Source organism: Oryctolagus cuniculus, chromosome 9 (genome assembly GCF_964237555.1).
Source record: "Oryctolagus cuniculus chromosome 9, mOryCun1.1, whole genome shotgun sequence".
Taxonomy (NCBI): domain Eukaryota; kingdom Metazoa; phylum Chordata; class Mammalia; order Lagomorpha; family Leporidae; genus Oryctolagus; species Oryctolagus cuniculus.
The window spans coordinates 36,831,404-36,854,480 of NC_091440.1; the positions used below are offsets into that span (position 1 = coordinate 36,831,404).

The following is a 23,077-nucleotide window of genomic DNA, read 5'->3' on the forward strand; positions in this document are numbered from 1 at the left end:
TCTCTATTATTTTTGGAGAACTCACACTCTATGTTATGGCTTTGCTGATAAGAAATGTAACGTACAGGTAAACAACTGCCAGTGACCCAGCTTCATCGTGAGAAAAATGAGCAGCTAGACTCATCAATGTTTCAAACCTGCCCTTGAGTACGTATTTCTCTACAAAGAAAAAGGCGTGGTCATCTACTGAGAGCAAAGGAATTAAGGGTACGGGGCCAGTTTTCTAACATGTGAAAGTAGGGACACGGACCAAAAACCAGGAGTGCTTAAGTGACACGGAGGGCCCAGGGTATTATGAGTGAGAAGGGTAAGGATGCCAGCAGCACGGTGGTTTAGTTTTTCACCAGCATGGTTTGAGCAGGAGCCGAAACCAAACAAAGCAAGGCAGAAGTGGCCCAGTCTGGGCGGCAGAAAGTCGAAGAAGGAGGGCAGAGCTCACAGGTTTTGGGGTGGGTGGAGCTAGTCATCGAAACGCTTCATCATCTCAGGTTGCAATTAACTACACAGAAGCAATAACAGGCTCTGTCAAACTGCAGCATCAATTAAATCAGACTTGCATATTATTCATTAAGTTAAATCTTACACCAAAAATTAAGTAACTCCAACTCACATACTCCTTAAAAAAAAAAATGTGCTGAAATCGCTGCCTAACAAGCTCTGTCCTCAAATTATCCACATTCTACAGCCCAAAGTAAAACAAATAAGTAATTGTTTTAAGCAAACATGTCACAATGGTGCTAGAACATAATTTTATGAAGCAATAAAGCATATTTAAGGAAAGAGAAGAACATGGGGAAAAAAAACTGTGCAGCCATCTGAGAATTGGGGCTCCATTCCCGCAGCCCCACCCCTCTGCAGGCATCACTTTTACAGACTCTGTGTCTGGACCATCAGCTCTTGTCTAACCTTTTCCAGGCCCAAGCACTGGCTGCCTACAAGGCTGCCTCATTTTCAGTCCTCACTATGCCAGGCAAGTCAAAGACCATCTCACTGGAACTGTAAAACACTGACCCTCAGTCTGTCGCCATCATAACGCAAACCCAACTTTACCTGTCTCTTCCAGGCGAGCTTGGTGTGCTCCTGCCTCAGACTCCACATGCTCCCCCAACCACACCCCTTCTCCGCCTGTACGTCCTGCTTCCTGAACGCCTCCTGTCCCTCACGTGGCATTCTTCCAGTTCTCCTGCTATCCTAACTGGCCCTTCCCTAATACCTGATTTTCCCAGGATGACAATGATTTCTTACTGCATGTTAGGTAGCACACTGCAGCAGTTTACACAAATGCTATTCAAATTCTCACCAGGAAACTTGGACAAGTCTTACTGTTCCCATTTTTCACGGTAAGGAGCTGAGGCTTGAGAAGCTGTGTGACTTGCCCAAGGTCATACATTCAGCTGTGGAGTTGAGATTCTAAGCCAGGACTTTGACTCAAATATGCATTGCTAACTTTGGAACTCATTAGTTTCCTATTGCTACTAAACAAATTGCCACAACTTAATGGCTTACAACAGCAATTTTTACTATCTGACAGCTCTCGGGGTCCAAAATCCCAAACCAGTTTCAATGGGCTACAGTCAATGTGTCCAGGAAAGAACTCATTCCATTGCTGTTTTTGTCTTCCAGAGGTTTCTGCATTCACTGGCTCATGACATCCATGTTCAAAACCAACGGCCATCTGCCTCTTGGTCTCCTTTCTTCTTCTTCTTGTAATAAGGATGTGGATGATTACATTGGGCCCACCTGGATGACCCACACCACAATCCCCATCTGTACATCCATTACCTTCATCATCCATACTACAGTCCCCATGTGAACGTCCATTACCTGCATCCCCGACACCACACCCCCATCTGAACATCCATTACCTCTATCACCCACACCACATTCCATGTCTGAACGTCCATTGACCTCGGGAGGCCTCTGAGCTACTTAGGGGCTCTCCTGCCTTGTGTACCCTACATGCTCCTTTAATGTAACACCTTCCATTGTTCAAGCAGGAGAGCCCCCACCATGATCAGCACACATCCTTAAAGACAGGTCCTGTGTGCTAGGTCCTCCTTCTTGGAATAAAGCATCTGTAAAACAACAGAGGACCCTGAGCACAATCAATCATCGTCCTTTGAATGCCAAGAACCTTTATCTTACAAAATGGGAATAACAGGGTTTTCATACAGGTTTTTTGAGGGAAAAAAACATGTTTCTGTCACTGTTTCTAGGAATATAGGACGTGGTCACTTCTCTTTCTACAAGTCATGACTATTTTTAAAGATTCTTTGCTTATTTGAAAGGCAGAGTGATGGAGAGAGATGGAGAGACAGATCTTCCACCTGCTGGTTTACGCCTTGGGCCAGGCCAATTACAGAAGCCAGGAACTCCATCTGGGTCTCCCACATGGAAGGCAGGGACTCAGTTACTTGACACATCATTTGCTACCTCCCAGGCACAGTAGCAGGGAGCTGGTTCAGAAGCAGAGTAGCACTGCAACATGAGACATGGACATCACACACGGCGGCTTAACCTGCTGTGCCACGGTGCCTGCCCCAAGTCACGGCATCTCCTACTGCAGCATCTATGTTACAGTGCTGACGGAGATCACGGACAGTGGCATGACTCAGGCGCCAGTGAGGATGACCTGAGTTGTAATGGGACACAGCTAGTCAATTTTAGAAGAAACCCAAATTGGATACACAAGAATATAAACTGAAAAATGTGATCCTGTCAAGGAGCGGTCATGAAAAAAAGCTTAAAATATACACGGTTAAGTCTGCAGGTAATACAAACCTACTCTGGACTCACATGATTGATGCTTCTCAACTAACACACACTTAAAGTTTTTAACTGATAAGGACAGCTTTAGAGACTTGGGCCCATTCAGATAATTATTAATTCCAGATTAGCTATACCTTATTGTCTCAACATCTACGAACTAGATGCTTTTCATCTTTTTTTTTTAATGTAAACAGGGCAGGTAAAATCCCTAATGCAAACTGACAAATATCTCACTTGAAGTTTTAAATGGATTTAAACATTTTTGTTCCTTAAAATTGACCATGTTCACTCAACTAAGATCTTGCCTACAGACACGATTATCCGGTCCACTCTTCTCCATCTTAACTCTACCAAGGTTACAATGACATACACGCTTCAGGAATTAAGACAGATCAACAAAAGAGAAAGCCTGGCAATACAAATGACTAAATTACGAACAAGTAAAGCCAATGTAATGTCAGAGAGAGGACAAGACACCAAGGAAACCACAGATGCCCATCCTGTCTGCAGAAATCTCTGAGCAAATGCAGGCCTATATTTCATACAGCAACCAGTTATCTTTTTTTAATCAGTTTCCTTGAGATTCAATTCACACATCATGCACCTCCCCTGTTTCATGGGAACAATGAAGTAGCCTTCAGTACATTCACAGATACCTTCTTCCATCACGACAGGCAAGCCAGTGGCCTTCTAACAGCAAAGTAAATTGTTCTCAGAAGTCCCCAACAGCTCCTCATCACACCTGCAGTAAGGCGCGATCTCAGCAAAGCTCACGCAGCTCTGCAGCCTCAGCACCTGCCTCCTCATCCCATGCAGTCCTCCCTGCTGATCCTCCCTCTGTCTGCACGTCTCCCACTCACTCCCATGTCCCCCCAGGGGTCACCGCCCCCCACATAACTCAGGTCCCGGTCTTGAGCACCTTTTCTATAGCACTTCGCACACCTGCCCACATACTTGACCCATTCACATGAATTCCAGTATGATCCAGTGGCAACTGATGAGCTATTATACTCTCCTCCCTGTAACAACTGGTCCCTCGCTGGGTATAACTGGCTCCCCAGACTCCATGGAATGTCAGCTCCACAAGGCAGGAACTTGCTCTGCCCTGGGTGCTGTATTCCAAGTTCCAGGAAAAGAATCTAGGACAGAGTGAAGTGTTTGGTAAGTATTTTTAGGAAAGGAGGGAGAGTCTTGGCCTAAGACATATCAAATGACCAGTACCCTTGTACCAGTTTCACAGCTCGGATTCTATTTCTTATCACTCTCAATGCCTCTTTTTGTTTCCATTTCTACATAGCAAAAGGCACCTAAGGAGGGCATTCCAAGTCTACCAGGGGAAAAAACGTCCTCTATGATACAATCCTACTCAAACACTGAGTCAATATTTGGGGATTAATTATTTTTTAACCCTACAAGTTAATTATAATGTGCATTAGCAATTCTAATTCACTAATTCTCCAAAGGTTGAAACTTGGCATATAAGTGCTCACCTTAGGTTCTGGAGTTCAAGGGAAGTGTTCCCAAACTGTGCTAATACAACAATTAAGCGATTATGGCTCTCATTATAAGCAGTCTGTATGCAAAATGACTTTGTTGGCACTCCAATTCTAACCATTTCCTGTTTGGGGGTGGGGAGGGAGACAGCTACTCCTTTGATCTATTTCACACTTGACAATTTGCAGAATTATCTCATCAAAGTGTACTTTACACTTGAGCTTTGCAGGCACCCTGTGAGTTTGGCCAGGCTCTCTTTCCCACTTGCCCAATCTGGGAACCGAGGCTCGGGCCAGTAAAGGAAGAAGCAGAACATGGGTGTCTGAATGTGAAAATGTGAGTGTGGGCGTGTGAGTATCCTTGTGTATGGGAGAAGATGCTCCTAAGAATGGATGCCCCAGAGGCTGTTAGTTATGCTACAGGCAGCTGGGGGATGGAACACAGAGTCGCAGTTTTCTTTCTGAATGGTTTAAACTTTTACAGTAAACATTTGTTTTTACAATAATTAAAAAATCTATTTTTATTGTTAAAAAAAAAAGAGATTGTGGTTAGAAAGAAAGCAGGAGTTTCCTGGTTTCCAGCACTACAGCACGAGGAGAGACTGGAAACAACTTCAGTGTTGACACTGCTCTCTCAGGGACACTCAGCCTTCAAGTGGGGGTAGCAGAGAGGCACCGAGACAAGGCCGCCTCGAGGGAATCTAATATTCCACAGCCACCACTGCCCATGTAAATGCCATGTGCAGGGAGGGGTCAAGGTGCTCAGACATTTCCTATCTAACACTTGCTACCCAAACCCAGCCTGGCGTAGACCTGGCACAGAGTACCACTCAGCGTCCCCACTCTCACAATTCCAGGAGAGCAGCCATCACTTCAGAGTCTTATCCTTAACCACCTTCTACCTCTTCCTGTTCTTACTGCGTTGGAGAAACCAACACACAATCCCCGGTCTATTCACTCAGACATTAGATAATCCCAAACTATTTAAAAACTCAGAGTAACCCACAATTCCAGTAAAATGCAGATTATAACAAATTAATATTTAAAATTTTATTTATTTATTTATTTATTTGAAAATCAGTGAAAGAGAAAGAAACAGAGAGATCATCCATGCACTGATTCACTCCACAAATGCCCACAAAAGCCAAGGCTGGGCCAGACCAATGTTAAGTTAGCCTGAAGCCAGGAAGCTAAAACTCAATCTAGGTTTCCCGTATGGCTGTCAAGTACCCAAGCACTTGCTGCCCTCCAAAGTGTACATTAGCAGAAAGCCTGAATCAGGAGCAGAGCCAATACTCAAACCTAGGCACTCTCATATGGGCTGTAGGCATCCCAGGCAGTATCTTAATCACCACACCAAACACCAGTCCCACAAAAAATTATTCAAATTAATATAGAATCATGAAAAATTTCATTTTCAATACACAAAATGACTTTATTTTAGTAAACACTTAACTTCCATGCTATAATTTCTTACACAAGTATAATAAAACACTAGTAATGTTAATACCACAGCAGCATTCTCTTGTATCTACTTAAAAGTATTCCGTGTTATTCCTGTTTTGCTTTTTAAGAAAGTAACAAGACTGAGAAGCTAGTACAATAAGAACGGTTAAAAAAAAAAAAAAGAGCAGTTCTCATCTCAGTATTTGGGACCTAGCTTCAGAACTTTTGAAAGTGGTTCACTTTTCCTCTGAAATACAAACATTCAGAGCAGGTGTTCTGCCTAGCAGTGAAGATGCGCCTCTATTTCGCATTGAACTCCTGGGCTTGATTTCTCCCTTCAGCTCCTGACCTCTGCTTTCTGACAATGCAGATCCTAGGAGGCGGCAGTGATGGCTCAAGTAGTTGGATTCCTGCCACCTACCTGGGAAACGAGCACTGGGTTCCAGGCTCCCAGTTTTGGCCCAGCCAGGTTTAGTTATTGCAGAGTGCACAAGCAAATGAGCTTGTTCTTCGTCTCTTCTGCCTCTCAAATGAATGAAACTGAATTTCAATAAGTTCTACAGTACACTTTTACTAATGAGATCACAATTCAGCAGTTTTAATCAAATTTGTTGACATTCTTTAACATCCACTGTCTCTATTAGAAAAAGGGAGAAAAAAATTGAAATTTATCTTTCTTTTTTTTTTTTAACTTTTATTTGATGAATATAAATTTCCAAAGTACAGCTTATGGATTACAATGGCTTCCCCCCCATAATGTCCCTCCCACCCTCAACCCTCCCCTTTCCCACGCCCTCTCCCCTTCCATTCACATCAAGATTCATTTTCCATTCTCTTTATATACAGAAGATCAGTTTAGTATACATTAAGTAAAGCTTTCAACAGTTTGCTCCCACACAGAAACATAAAGTGAAAAATACTGTTTGAGTACTAGTTATAGCATTAAATCTCAATGTACAGCACACTAAGGACAGAGATCCTACATGAGGAGTAAGTGCACAGTGACTCCTGTTGCTGACTTAACAAATTGACACTCTTGTTTATGGCATCAGTAATCACCCTAGGCTCTTGTCATGAGCTGCCAAGGCTATGGAAGCCCCCTGAGTTCACTGACTCTGATCATTTTTAGACAAGGGCATGGTCAAAGTGGAAGTTCTCTCCTCCCTTCAGAGAAAGGTACCTCCTTCTTTGATGACCCGTTCTTTCCACTGGGATCTCACTCACAGAGATCTTTCATTTAGGTTTTTTTTTGTTTGTGTTTTTGCCAGAGTCTCTTGGCTTTCCATGCCTGAAATACTCTCATGTGCTTTTCAGCCGGATCCGCATGCCTTAAGGGCTGATTCTGAGGCCAGAGTGCTGTTTAAGACATCTGCCATTCTATGGGTCGGCTGTGTATCTCACTTCCCATGTTGGACCATTCTCTCCCTTTTTTATTCTATCAGCTAGTATTTGCAGACACTATTCTTGTTTATGTGATCCCTTTGGATCACATAAACATTAGTCCTATCATTATGATCAATTGTGAACAGAAATTTATCTTTCAACTCAATGAAACACCAATGTCTGATGCAATAAATACAAAGTTGTACCAAGATACTGATGGGTGAGAAAATGAAATTAAGGAACATGGTAATTTATAGGAGCACAGAGTGTTCATTATTTATCAAATGTGAAGAAATGAAAGAGGAGGAGGTGAGGCAGAAGCCGTGCCAGAGCCTGCTGTGGGAAGGGACCTCAACGCTGTTCCCCTCCATTCCCTCCATAACACACAGAGGTTGATTTCTATCTATCTGAAGATGGGATCACGACAGCCAGAACCAGCTCAGAACAAAACCAGCTCAGAACAAATGCTGCTCGTACTGGCTAAACAACAAACAGGCAAGGATGAACAATTCATGGAGAACTGACTTGGTGGAAGCCTTTCCCAAAAGTTCTAAGTGGATCTCCTCAAAGCAGTTTGCCACTGTTGATTCTGATCCTTAACTACCTCCCGCCTCTTCCAGCGCTGTCACTTGCTGGCAATGTTCTGTATCCAATCAACATCTAAACCTATGAAAACAAATGTACCTTGCACATGACCACTAGAGAGACACTCCCTCCGAGACCCAGAACATAGTACCACCCAGCATCCACACTCTTATAAGCAAGGGAGCTGTTGTCTGCTCATTCCTATAACTCATTTCTTAAGTCCCATTCTAATTGTTCTTGACTATTTTCTCTACCATACAAAATTCACTGCTGCCTCCTGCCCAGGAAACTGGTACCCTTGAATGAAAACAGTAATTATATGTGTACTTCTTATATTATTTTCAACCTAGATGAACCTAGAGAAAACAGAAATGGGCTTTAATTGTTTCCCAAAAAACAACAACAACAAAACATTGTGTCCTGAGGTCTCACATTTTTGGTTTTATTTGTGGAAAGCACCCACAAACCCCAGTAACACAAACCTTCCCTTTCCTTCTCTCTCTCTGAGAAGAAAAAGATGGGATAAGTAGAGTCACTGGATGAGAATGAATCTTAGAAAAGCACAGCAACATTTCCATTTTATAGAATATTCCCCAGACACATTTTCCACTACTGCTAGAAGAGACCACTCAGGGAATTCAGCTGTGACATCTCATCATGGAGCAGGTCACACTATTCTACCAACACTGAGCATGTAGGAGGTAAAGGTGAAAGAGTGAGAAATTAGTTCACACAGACACAAGAACATTAACTACTAATGACTTCCTGGGAAAGAGCACAGACCCACAGACTTGTCTTCCCTCTTGAAGTAGCCATCATGAAGGCAAAGGAAATGGACTTGGCCAACAGCTTAAGCCGGCGGGCATCTTTGCCCATTTCCTGTATTCTACATTATTCCTGATTCTGGAGACAACTTTCCAAGCCTCAACAGTCACGTCTTACACATTCCACTCATGAAAGTCATCTGAAAAAGGGCAGAGGAGTGTCTGGCACAGAGGTTAAGATGCCAACTGGGATGCCCACATCCAGCTTCCTGCTGATACACAACCTGGGAGACAGCAGATGACAGCTCAGGTCCTTGGCTCTTTGTCACCCACGTGGGAAACTCAGAGAAGAGTTCCAGGCCTGCCCTAGCCCCAGTTATTGCAGACACTTGGGGAGTAAACCACCAAAGAGAAGATCCCCCCCCCCCCAGTGTGTGTGTGTGTGTGTGTGTGTGCGTGTCTGCTTTTCAAACAAAAATTTAATCTGAATAGGTGATCCTTCATAGCAAAGTTGTTCAAAATCAACCCACATTTTCAGACAAATATGGATATACTGAGGATTTCTGTACTGAACCCACTGATACAAACGTTCAAACAAATGAATTTTTTGGAATACCATTGCTTTTCAAAGGGAGATTACAATTGAAACAGAAAGCATAAATAAATCAATGAAATCCATAGTCAGTCAGCAAATTAGCTCACGAAGGGGAGTGGTATGTACTTTCCTGATTAGTTAGTTCAGGGGTTCTTAATCAGGGATGGTTTTACCCCACAGAGATCACTGAGAATTTCAAGACATTTTTAGCTGCCACAAATGAGAGGAAGGGAGAGCAAGCTATTGGCATCAAGTGATAAGGTACCAGAAAAACTGTTAAAAGATTCTATAATCCATAGGACAGATCTCTGCAATGAAGAATTATCCAGCCAAAAAAGTCAATGGTGAGGCTGGAAAACCTGCATTAGCTAAACACAAACACAAGAAGCATTAAGGGCCCAAATGACTAGGCATGTTAGGGTTAATAACTCCTTAATGTTTCTACACATATGAAATTTCATGCACACTAACATATCAGATAGCAAGCATTATTCTGGTTCACTGGCTCTTTTCAGGATATTCTGCCTGTTTCTGTGGGCTCTGTTTTTAGGTTAGATTTTTTTTTTATTCCAAACGAAGTTTTAGATTTTGAGTTCCAATGATTTGAACATGCAGACTCACATTTTACACCAGCCAATTTTTGGAAAATACTAACTCTTGGGTTAAGGTGTGTTTTTTTAACACGGTTTTGCAAAGAACAAAGAAAATATAAACTATAGGGGAAAGATTTATTTAACAACAACAACAACAAAAAACTCAGTTGAGTAATAAAGCCACATCTCTAGAAGAAAAGATCTAGGAGAACACGGCTACGATCTTCCCAAAGAAAAATAATCACATGAATGTTTCAGGCAAAGCACTCACTATGTATCTAAATCATCTAAACATCTCTCTCTCTCTCCCTATCATGACTCAGAGGGTATTCCATGTTTTTCCCACAGGTTCATCTGCAAGGGTAAATCCATTGCTTTAACTGGAAAGCTAAATACACATGTAGCTGGGATGAGTGAGACAAAACATACACCTACACAAAAGAGAACAGTGGAAGGGGGCCATGCAAGACTGTAACTGCTCATCTTAAACCTTTACACAAAAATGGTGACTGTATTGGACTCACCACTGTGTATCTACCCTACTCAAACCCCTGGTACAAAATCCACTTTACCCCATCTACCTGAAATGAATGAGCCAAAGGAAACCAATATTCATGACCATTTGGCCGAGAAAAATCTCTTCTTAAGGAAATCATCTAAAGGCTGGCCAATGACAGTGATGTCTGCAGCCTGGAAAGGAAAAACAACCTGAACCATTCAGGGTCCTTACTTGGGAACTTCAACTAAGTGACGACCAAGAATACTGCTGTCATGCTTATGGCTTTTGGCTGAACACCAGAAAAATGGGAGAATTCTCTGATAAATTCTCCAAGTAAGACACTCATAATCTGGCTTAACTTGAAAACATTTCTGAGTGGGTATCAGTGGTTAAGCTGCTGCTTGGGAAAGCCATATCCCATAATAGAGTCCCTGAGTTTAAGCCCTGGATCTACGTCCATATTAGCTTCTGCGAATGCACACCCCAGGAGGCAGCAGGTAATGACTCAAGTACTAGGATCCCTGCCAGCGACATGGAAGACAGAGATTAAATTCTAGTTCCTGGCTTCAGCCTGGCCCAGCCCCAGAAGTTATGAGCATTTGGGGAGTAAACCAGCAGATGGAAGATCTTTCTCTTTCTCCCTTTTCCTCTCTCTCTCTCCCCCTTCCCTCTCTCCCTCCCTCCCTTTCAAATAAACAAATAAGTAAAAATCTTAAAATCAAAGAAACAAAGAAAACATTTTTATGCTCCCCTACTTAAACAAAAGGTATTTATTGTATGCAAAACTGATAAAATTTGATAAATGTTTGGATTCCACAACTATCAATTTCTGAAATTGTACTACAGCTATGGAAGATGGTACACCAGGGAAAGTAGGTAAAAGGTACACAGGACATCTTTGTACTGTTTTTGCAATATCCTGTGAATCTCTATTTATTTCAAAGTAAAAAGCTTTTCAAAACAAACTATAACCTGAAGCATTTACTTACCTGTGTGAGTTTGCTAGGGATGCTGGAGCAAAATACTAAAAACTAGGTAGCTTAACAACAGAAATTTATTTTCTCCAAGTTCTAGAGACCAGAAGGAAAAAAATCAAGGTGTTGGAAAATCAGGCTCCCTTTGAAACCTGTTGGGGAATCTTTCATGTCCCTCCCTAATCTCTGGTTTATAAATGCCTCACTCCAATCCCGTCTTCACATGGCATGCTTTGTGTGTCTGTCTTTACAAGGCCAGGTTTTTATAAGGACAACAGTTATATTAGATTAGGGGCCTATACTAAAAGCATGCCCTCATCTAAACTAATTATAACATCTGAAGCAACCTTATTCCTAAATAAGGTCACAGTCTGAGGTACGATGGAAGGTTTAGAACTTCCACGTATCTTTATTGGAGTGGGGCAGGCAGGGACACAACCCAATGTAAAACAGTATCCCATAAAAGATTCAATTCTAGAACCTATTATTTTCCACAATGGACATGCCATTCGTTCATTTCTTTTTGCAAGATTCTGACCATTTAGGCATGTCAGTCATTATGTTAGGTGCTGTGAACACAACGCTTAGTGGTAGGAAGAGTCCAGCTCAGATTATTCATCTTTCTTCAAGAAAGCAAAAACTAAGGCTTCTGGTACACCATTAAGAAATTTTCAGAGGTCTGCATACTCCCAACACTGCGTGCTCATGGTGTCCAACAAATGTCAGACAATTCTCTGTAGCACATTTATTTTGTGGTGTTTTTGCATATATGTCTTTGTTCTTCCAACACTTCCTTCAAGAGAAAATACTCAACCTATAAGCACTCGATGATTTGTTAAAAAAAAGAAACTATTTAGTATAAATAACAGTAGTAATTGATTCAGTATCCATATGCCAGATTATCTATACTGTTCTCTTAAATGTCATAATAACCCTTTTCCAGATAGATGGTGGAGCTCTGATTCACACTTGAAATTAAGGCTTGGAGAAGCTGTGATGCAGCCATCCTGACAGACAACTATCAAAAGCAGTCAAATGAGGTGTGAGGACTACTCCAGAGCAACTGCACTTGGCCCAGTTCCGAGGCTATCGTCAGTCTTACACTCCTACATCCACTGAAAATGCTCAGTACCCTGTATTTGGAAAATCAATCCTATTTAACACACTGGAAACACATTCCATTTTAGTTTCTAGAGATAACATCAAAACTGCATAGGATTTCTGATGCTTGGAATAGAAATACTTGGAGAGATATTTGGATTTAAAAATAAAATACACTGTGCTTTCATCTAATCATACGATCAGAAAATTGAATAAAACCTCCAAGTGCCAACAACAATAAACCACAAAATCCAAGCATCCCAGACATGCAGGATTTTTGAAATCAGACTAATTTCATTAAAATGCAAATAATTGATTCAAGAAATGACTATCTAAAAATTAAGCATTGACGCATCTTAGAATAACTCAAGCCATTTAAACGGACAGAATATTTAAATGTGATTCAAGCTTTCAAGTTTCACAGAAATTATTTTGTAAGTCATTTTCACATAAAGCTTACTTACTAAACTGAATTTTTCCATCGACTGATTCACTCACAGGAGCAGGGAATTCAATCCAGGTCTCCTAAAAGAGTGGCAGGGACCCAAATATTTGAGCCATCATCACTGCCTTCCAAGGTCTACATTAGTAGAAAACCAGAATCAGGAGCTGAGAAGTGAAGCCAGGCACTACGAGGCGGGACAAAGCTGTCTTAACCACCAAACACCTGACGCCAAGGGCTTTATTTATTTAACCAAACTTGAAATCAGTTCAAAGAAAAAAACATCAGTTTGGCTGCCTATTCATGATACAGAAGGGAGGCAACTTGGGAAGAAAGAAGAAATCAGTATCTAAGCCTAGCTGCACTGGCAAATTCAGATTTACTCAACAGCTCAACAGAAAACCTTAAGGGCCTACATTGTGGTACAGAGGATTCAGCTGCCTCTTAAAACCCCAGGATCCCATATGCTAGCGTTGCATATCAGAGAGCCAGTTCGGGTCCCAGCTAATCCACTTCTGATCCAGCTTCCTACTAAAACATCTAAGAGGCAGACAAAGGTCCAAGTCCTCGGGCCCCTGCCACCCACGTGAGAGACCTGGATGGAATTCCTGGCTCCTGGCTTCAGCCTGGCCTAGTCTGTTGCAAGCATTTTGGGGTGAACTAGCAGATGGAAGATCTCTCTTTCTGTCTCTCACTCTCTTTCTGTAGCTCTTCCTTTCAAATAAACAAATCTCAAAAAAAAAAAAAAAAAAAGAAAAACTATAAAAATGTATCATTTCTTCTCTGTGAGACATTTTCCAATAATAAACACTTTGCAATCAACTTATCCCAACAGGATGAGCTTTTTATGCTTCCTACATACCCAAAATTTTGTATTGCTTTTTTTTTTTTTTTTTTTTTTTTTTTTTTTTTTTTTTGACAGGCAGAGTTAGACAGTGAGAGAGAGACAGAGAGAAAGGTCTTCCTTCTGTGGTTCACCCCCCAAATGGCTGCTACGGCTGGAGCACTGCACCGATTCAAAGCCAGGAGCCAGGCACTTCTTCCTGGTCTCCCATGGGGGTGCAGGGTTGGGCCATCCTCCACTGCCCTCCCAGGCCACAGCAGAGAGCTGGACTGGAAGAGGAGCAACTGGGACAGAATCTGGCACCCCAACAGGGACTAGAACCCGGTGTGCCGGCGTCACAGGTGGAGGATTAGCCTAATGAGCCGCGGTGCCGGCCTGTAGTGCTACCTTTAATAACTCATCCTTTTAACATCTGTCAATCAGCAAATGGTCAAACAGAACATTCCTGGATGCATCACAAACAGTATGAATATTCTGAAGAAATCAGTTTGGTTTTTTTTGTTTCTCTGTTTTTTGACAGGCAGAGTGGACAGTGTGAGAGAGAGAAAGGTCTTCCTTTTTTCTGTTGGTTCACCCCCAAAATGGCCACCAAGGCCAGCGCTGCGCTGATCCGAAGCCAGGAGCCAGGTGCTTCCTCCTGGTCTCCCATGCAGGTGCAGGGCCTGAGGACTTGGGCCATCCTCCACTGCACTCCCGGGCCACAGCAGAGAGCTGGCCTGGAAGAGGGGCAACCGGGACAGAATCCAGCGCCCCGACCGGGATTAGAACCCGGGGTGCTGGCGCCACAGAGGAGGATTAGCCTAGTGAGCCGCGGCGCCAGCCAGTTTGTTTTTGCTATTCCAATTATTAGCTACCATAAACTTCAGTGTTTTGTAATGTTAATTTTTAACAGACTCCTATAAGCTGCATTGATTTTTAAGGATTTCTAACTTTCTGAAAATTATTCATCATTTGTATTTAATTACAAATTATTTCCAAAGACACAGTCTCATGTGATTAGTTTCTCCAGTGTCTTGACATCAGAATAACTACAGAACAACAGTGCACGGTATTTTCTATACACAAAATCCAGAACTGAAAGCTAGAAAACAATCTGGAGGACCATCACAGTCATCTCACCGATGCTATTACTGTGGCAACAGGAATGCAGTCACTTGCACAACAGCGCACAGGACGTTGATAGGAAACCTATTACACAAAGCACAAGAGCTTGAGTATTTTGCAAACACTCTTAAGATCTATGTGCTGGGGCTGGCACTGTAGCAGAGTGGACAAAGCCACCACCTGCAGTGCATCCCATATGGGCGCCCGTTCAAGTCCCAGATGCCCTACTTCTGATTCAGCTCGCTGCTCATGTGCCTGGGAAAGCAACAGAAGATGGCCCAAGTGCTTGGGCCCCTGCACCCATGTGGGAGTCCTATAAGAAGTTCCTGGCTCCTGGCTTTCACCTGGCCCAGCCCTGGCCATGAACTAGCAGATGGAGGATCGATTCATTCATTCATTCATTCATTCATTCCCTCTCTCTCTCTCTCTCTCACTGTGTGTGTGTGTGTGTGTGTGTGTGTGTGTTTCTCTCTTTCGGCCTCTGCCTCTCTGTAACTTTACCTTTCAAATAAATAAATCTTTAAAGAAAGAAAAAAGGACCTATGTGCTGGGTGAGGATAACACACAAGCATGAATCAGTGGATGCAACTGGTGAGCAATAGAGCCACCGCGGTCAGCCAGCAAACAATGGATGCAGGACTGAGCTCAAGGAGAAAATGTGACCCTATACAAATGAATGTGGGACAGGTGAAAGGGGACAGGTGAAGTCTGAGAGCACAAAATTCAAAACAAACAAGCAAAAAAAGGAAGAAAAGCCTCCTCCCTGAAGGGAAAAAGACAGGAACTAAAGAAATAAGGAGAACATCACTAAAAATGCTTTTCTTGAGAAAAAGCCCCTAACTTACTACTAGGGTAATTATAGATAAGACAACCTACCTATGCCCACATTTTTACATAGCAAAGAAAAAGAAATCTGGTTCTGAAGTGAGAATATTCAAAATCATCCTCCAGCTATACTGAAATATACATATATTATTATTAGCTTCAGTCACCCTAGTATGCAACAGAACAGTATAAAACACTATACCTCATTAATATCTACAATTATCATTTGTCCAGCAAAAAGTAAAGGAAAACACAGAAAAAAATAAATAGTTTTGAGGATAACTTGTTACTCACCAAACCTGCTATTGGTGTAGACAGTCTATTGATCTTCTTAATGACACCAGGTTTAAGCTTATTGATCAAACTGCAAGTAAATAAAGAAATAACATGCCATTATAAGAATGCCAATATCAGTCTAGTGGCTTTGTTAACATTCTAAAAAATCACATATCATTATCCACTCCTTAGTGTGTTATTCAGAATCAAAAGCTCATTGAAAAGCAAACAATCAAGAAAACAAGTCAAGAAACAAAGAACAGGGCCGCCCACAAGGTGACTGGGGCTTCCATGGCACAGTGCAACAGCCAAAGGCATGTCCTGAAAAACAGCTTACATTTCTTTAAAAAAAAAGGTAATATCTGGATCTATTACCATAACCAGTTGAAGAATCTCTTTATCATAACTTAAGCTCTTAATATTTACTGATATACTTTCCTAGCCCTAAGAATAATTTTCATTTTTTTCACAAATTGATCTGTATTTTAAAAAACAGCTTCACACCCATGTTGTTTCACTAAATTTCATGGGTACAGTGGAACTCATCCAGATAGTCAACTAATACTCAGACTTACACATTCAAGCCCATGACTGATTGCCTTGTTACCATAGCAGAATGACTTGGTGAAAATTAAATTAAATGTACCAGAATTTCCCCAGATTAGCCAATGGTTAGCTCAGAATCTAACTGAGCATGTTAATATGACAGTTACTGCAAAGATATCCAAGTCTCCATCCCCTAAAACCCTAAAGAAAACCTCAACTTTGATAACTGTAACTTAAGAGTACAATGTTGGTCCTAAGTTAAGAGAATTATGAATTCTACTTTTAGTTGTTCACTGATATAATGCCAGGCCATGGAGAAATTTAACATTATAATAACATTATATAACATTATAATTATGCTTTTCTATCAACACTAGCTTGGTTAATTAATCATTGTCAGAAAACAGTTTCTTCAACAGTGATTTTCTAATTCAATAATGCATCCACAAAGAAACAATTTTTTTTTAATTTTGTAACACAGCTACAAAAAGGAAAGCATATAAAAGAGAAAGAACCAAACATTCCTAATTTACTCCTCTTCACAACGAACAACAGGGAAAAAAATTCCAAAGCTCGTGGAATGTCACTCTTTCAACATTCCAGAGATTCATGTGTACACTTGAGTGTGCTAAGAATAAAAAGGACAAAAGTCTCAGTTTAATTACCTTCAGAATGTTGTCCAACTAGATTCAAAAATTACAAAGCAATGGCTTATGAAGATTTAGTTTGTCAAACAAAAGGTGTTTTCCTGTTTTTGTAGTTTTCTTCACACAAAGATCATTAGACAATTTAACACAGATAATAAAACCATCCTTTTGACTGTAAGCATTTCCTAGAACTGTTAGTCCATGAATGCTCATTTTTTATTTGTGCACTGAAACCCAGGAGAAAAGAAGGCATACTCCCTTCACGCCCACAGTATTTTTCTTTAAACACCAGTTGAGGAGCCAGAAAAGAATTGAGCAGGTTTGCAAGAAATGACAGTTCCAAATAATTCTTGTAGTTGTTCTCCATCCAACAGGTATTTCTGTAATTTCTATAATTTTATTATAGGTAGCACTCTTGCAATGCAAAGAACTTAAGACTAAAGAACTGTTCAACAGGCACCTCATTCTGGCATATCAAAAATCAACAAATCGTGTGGCAAGGACTGCTACTGTGGTGCAGCAGGTTAAGTTGCCACCTGCTATGCCGGCATCCGATGAGTGCTGGATCCAGTCCAGTTCAGATTCAGCTTCCTGCTACTGTGCCTGAAAAGCAGCGGAAGATGGTCCAAGTGCTTGCGCCTCTGAAACCCCTATGGGAGACCAGACAGAGCTCTAGGCTCCTGGCCTCAGCCCAGCCCAGATCTGGCCATTGACGCCAACTGGGGGAGTGAACCAGTGAGTGGAAGATCTTTCTCTCTGTGTCTCTCCCCTCTAACTCTGCCTTTCAAAGAAATTAAAAAAAAAAAAAAAAAAAATCACAAGTACTAGCTTGGCAGTGACTTCCTTGGAATAACTTGTATTTTAAAATCAATTTTTCAGTGGTAAGAAGTCAGAGGCCAATACGAGTTAGGGCTACTAATCTCAGGAAACTCTGGCACCAGTTGTCCTAATTAGATGAAGACTACCATGAATTCCTGCCCCACCTGCTTGAGTCACTTGGTGACTCTGGCCAGGTCAAACAGCTTACCTGTTTATATCACTTATTTTTGTATTACAGGATTAGTAAGTTCAATCTGAAAATACAGCTTCTGGAATGAATAATAACACAGGCTGCTCTTAATTGAGTCAGCCAAGAGATGTCAGGGATAGAGTTTAAGGAACTAGCACAGATAAATGCTTCCTCATCAGAAGGTTTCACCAGAGCTATTATTTACAAGCAACACAGACACAATGGATTAACGTTCCTTACTCCTGAACCTTCTAGGACATGTGCAAACACGGAAATAGCCACAAGGAAAAAATAACACTCTGGAGAGCGCAAAAACCACCCTTGGGAAAGGTGAGTCAGCAGAGGAAAATGCTGTTTGATTTGGTTGTTATAGTGGCCATCAGCTGAAGCACTAGAATATGGAGAAAACACACAGGTAGCTTTGGCAGACACTGAACATCTAACCAAAATTTTGAATTATCAGTAATTTTCATATACAATTAAAAGCACTTTTTGGATATTGCTTCCAAGGAGAATAAGTAGGTTTAATAAAAAATCTAAACTTCCATGAAATTTAAGTATACCTAAAGGAATATGCACATTGTCTTAGGTCAAACAAAATGCAAGTGCCATCAATGGAAATACTCTTTAACAAACTTTCTTTTTAAAAAATATTCATTTATTCATTTGAGAGCAGAGTTACAGACAGAGAGAGGGAGATAAAGAGAGGTCTTCCACCCACCGGTTCACTCCCCAAATGGCAGCAACGGCCAGAGCTGGGCTGATCCGAAGCCAGGCCTCTGGGTCTCCCATGTGGGTGCAGGGACCCAGGCACTTGGGCCATCCTCCGCTGCTTTCACAGGCCATTAGCAGGGAGCTGGATCGGAATTGGAGCCTATATGGGATGCCAGCACCACAGGCGGAGGCTTGACCTACCAGGCCACAGCACCAGCCACAAATACAGCTTCTCTGCATGCGTGTTCTTGCATTTCATGTGTCCCTAAAGGAAGCACTGCCTTCGTCACTGACTATTCACCTTCTAGTGCTTCACTGACGAGGATCTAGAGTCGGTCAAGGGACCACCTTACCTCCCTGTCGGGCCCTATCCCTTCTAACCCTTGCTAGAATGACCTTGCTATTCTTCAGAAGTGGAGCAGCCAGGACTGAAACCGGAGTGCATATGGGATGCCGGTGTCGCAGGCGGCAGCTCAAACCACTGCGCCAGGACACCAGCCCCACAATCACATCCCCCACAGTATCAAACATTTACTGTTAAGAGCTAAATTTTCTAAAGATATAAAACTGTCATGTATTTCTTATAAAATCTAAAGTTACATTGTTTGTTTTATCCTCTGTATGGCACCAGTGTACTTGCCTACTTTTCTTGTAAACGTAAATCCTGATCTCTACACCTTAGCAATGCTTACTGAAGAGCACTAGGCAGGGAGAAGCCATACACTGTTCAGATCAGGCAGCTACTGGGGGACAAACATGTCTCTCATTCCAAACAGCATCTTCCAGCACTAAGGTGACCTATAGGTGCTCTGAAAACCCTGGCTAAATATCCCGCCTAGCTTTTTTTTTTTTTTTAAGATTTTATTTATTTATCTGATAGGTGGAGTTACAGACAGTGAGAGGGAGATACAGAGAGAAAGGTCTTCCTTCCCTTGATTCACTCCCCAAATGGCCTCAACAACCAGAGCTATGTCGACCCAAAGCTAGGAGCCAGGAGCTTCTTCTGGGTCTCCCATGCGAGTGCAGCGGCCCAAGCACTTGGGCCATCTTCTACTGCTTTCCCAGGCCATAGCAGAGAGCTGGATTGGAAGAGAAGCAGCCAGGACTAGAACCAACGCCCATATGGGATGCCGGTACCACAGGCAGAGGATTAACCTACTGTGCCATGGAGCCAGCCCCCCGCCTAGCTTTTAATGCAGAATTTGTCCTATGATTGATCCAAAAACCATTTTCTTCATAGAAATAAATTGAGGAAATTCTCACTGTGGTTTCCATCAAATACTAGAAATGACTTTTTGCTTACACCAACAGCACTTCCCCTCTAGTACTTTTTCTGTTGCCAGACAAGCGAAGCCTTAATATTCTCTCAGAATTGTCTAAGTTGACCAAGGGAGTAAGCTATCTGATACATTCATTTATTCTGGTTACCTGAAATACATGTTTTACAAAGATCTTAAATCAATGACTTCTATCTAAATCTCCAAGCTGTAATATTTTTAAATAAAACCACATTTGAGTAGGCAGTGATCCTTTTTTCACGGCTAACACCATCAGCATATGTAACCTAGAATTTCAAAGTTTAAAGGTAGTCAGTGTAAATATTTATGATCACTATGGTATTTTCAAAAATTGGCAGCAAAATTAATATTTAATTTCTAGAGTCCTAAGGGTACTAATTTTGATAAATTACCTACAACAAAAAAAAATTAACAATAAGGACTAAGATGGAAAAATATGTGGAGCCAGTGCTGTGGCGTAGTAGGTTGGGCCTCCGCCTGCGGCACCATCATCCCATATGGACATCGGTTTGTGTCCCAGCTGCCCTTCTTCTGATCCAGCTCTCTACTGATGGCCTGGGAAGGCGGTGGAGAATGGCCCAAGTGCTTGGTCCCCTGCACCCACATAGGAAACCTGGAGGAAGCTCTTGGCTCTTGGTTTCTGATCAGCCTTGCTCCGGCCATTGCAGCCATTTGGGGAGTGAACCAGCAGATGGAAGACCCAGCTCTCTCTCTATAACTCTGCCTCTCAAGTAAATAGGTAAATATTAAAATTTTTTAAAAGGAAGCAAGAAAGGAAGATACAAGGAAATATGAATTGAACAGCAACAAGTCAATACCAACGTATTTACGTCACCATTTTTTATGACAGAACTTCCTTATTTGGCCTCTCTGTTATTCTTGAAGCTTCCTTAACTGAATCTAGTGAAGCTTGCATAGTCTGACAGTGGATTCCTTTTATTCTGAGGAAACTCAATAGTTTATAGGACTAACAGACTTCACTGAGTAGCAGGAAATTTACCAATACCACCAAAGCAAAGGGTATTTTAGACCCAGCTCTGATACCGTTTGTAATGGGTAACTCAAAAAATGATCTCAGATCAAAAAGTAAAAAGCAGGATCATAAAACTCCTAGAAGATATACTAAGAGAAAAATCTACAGGACTTTGGGTTTCCTGATGACTTTTTAGCTATGACATCAATGGCATCACCCATCAAAGAAAGAACTGATCAGCAGGAGTTGACTGAAATCAAAGTTTTTGGAGCCAATATTGTGGCATAGCAGTAAAGTCACCGCCTCGATACCAGCATCTCAATAAGTGCCTATTCATGTCCCCACTATTCCACTTCAGATCCAGCTCCCTGTTAATGGCCTGGTAAAAGCATCATAAGATGGCCCCTGCCACCCACAAGGGAGACCCAGATGAAGCTCCTGGCTCCTCGATACTGGTTCCTGGTTTCATCCAGGCAGCAAAGCAGCAGATGGAAGATCTCGTTCTCTCTATCTGCCTCTCCCTCTCTCTCTATAACTCTTTCAATTAAATAAATCAATCCTTTACAAAAAAAAATCAGTTTTCCACCCATGAAAAATACTATCAGAATAGAAAGACAAACTACAGACTGAAGGAACAGACTCACAAAATATCTGATAAAGGCAGATTCTTATCATTATCCTAAATATAATCCTAAATCTTCTTATTATCCTAAATAAGAGTTCCTAAAATACACCAGTAAGAAAACAGCCTGATTTAAAAATGGGCCGTACATCTTAACAGACATCTCACCAAAGATAAATCAACGATATATAGCATATGCAAGGCCCACAGAGCATGATACCAGAGAAATGCACATTAAAATAACAGTAAAACACCACTCACACCTATTAGAATGATCAAAAGTCACAGCCCTGAGGACACCAGTGGCTGGCAAGGAGGCAGAGGAACAGGAACTCTCACTCCTGGCTAGTGGGACTGTAAAACAGTACCGTAACTCAGGAAGAGAGCTTGGCAGGTTGTTGTTACATATTTACTTTTTTTTTTTTTTTTTTTTTTTTTTTTTTTTTTTTTTTTGACAGGCAGAGTGGACAGTGAGAGAGAGAGAGACAGAGAGAAAGGTCTTCCTTTACCGTTGATTCACCCTCCAATGGCTGCCACAGCCGGTGCACCGCGCTGATCCGAAGGCAGGAGCCAGGTGCTTCTCCTGGTCTCCCATGGGGTGCAGGGCCCAAGCACTTGGGCCATCCTCCACTGCACTCCCTGGCCACAGCAGAGAGCTGGCCTGGAAGAGGGGCAACCGGGACAGAATCCGGCACCCCGACCGGGACTAGAACCCGGTGTGCCAGCGCCGCAAGGCGGATGATTAGCCTAGTGAGCCGCGGCGCCAGCACATATTTACTCTTAATTGAGAGAGACAGAGAGAGCGAGAGAGAGTGAAAGTGAGCAAGTGCGTGGTGAGCAAGAGCTTCCATCTGCTGGTTAACTCCCTAAATGTCCACAGTTGCCAGTGCTGGATCAGGCTGAAGCCAGGAGCCCAGAGCTCAGTCTGGATCTCCCATGTAGATGGCAGGGACCCAAATACTTGGGCATCCTCCACTGCCCCCCCCCCCGGGCCATAGTAGAGAGCTGGACTGGAAGAGGGGCAACCAGGACTAGAACTGGCACCCATATGGGATGCCAGCACTGCAGGTGGAGGATTAGCCAAGTGAGCCACGGTGCCGGCCCCTGTCTGGTGAGTCTTTTTATTTATTTATTCACTTTAAGATTTTATGTATTTATTTATGAGGTAACACCACAGACCAAGAGAGCAAGAAATAGAAAAAGACTTCCATCCACTGGTTCACTTCCCAAACAGCTGCAATGCCCGGAGCTGGGCCAATCTGAAGCCAGGAGCCAGGAGCTTCCTCCAAGCCTTCCATATGGGTGCAGGGGTTCAAGCACTTGAGCCAACTTCCACTGCCTTCCCAGGCCACAAGCCAAGAGCAGGATTGGAAGAGGAGCAGCTGGGACATGAATAGGCACCCATGTGGGATGCCTGCACCGCAGGCAGAGGCTTAGCCTACTACTCCACAGCGCCAGCCCCATGGTGAGGTTTTACAAGATGTACTCTGGACTCTCGATAATATTTAAGTCAGTTTATTGTTTAAAATATCAGCCTTAGAATACCATTTGCCAGAAAGTATGTGTGTGTGTGTG

The 23,077-nt window shown here is 42.2% G+C and overlaps 1 protein-coding gene across 13 annotated transcripts in view; it reads right to left on the reverse strand.

Moving 5' to 3' along the window:
• LMO7 (LIM domain 7) overlaps window positions 1-23,077 on the reverse strand; it is a 235,405-nt gene that overhangs the window by 110,999 nt on the left and 101,329 nt on the right. For all 13 annotated transcript variants that reach the window (XM_070048703.1, XM_017343523.3, XM_017343521.3 and 10 more), the window contains one exon: window positions 15,712-15,781. In XM_070048703.1, coding sequence (XP_069904804.1) covers window positions 15,712-15,781 — 70 coding nt within the window. The remainder of the gene's footprint in view (window positions 1-15,711; window positions 15,782-23,077) is intronic.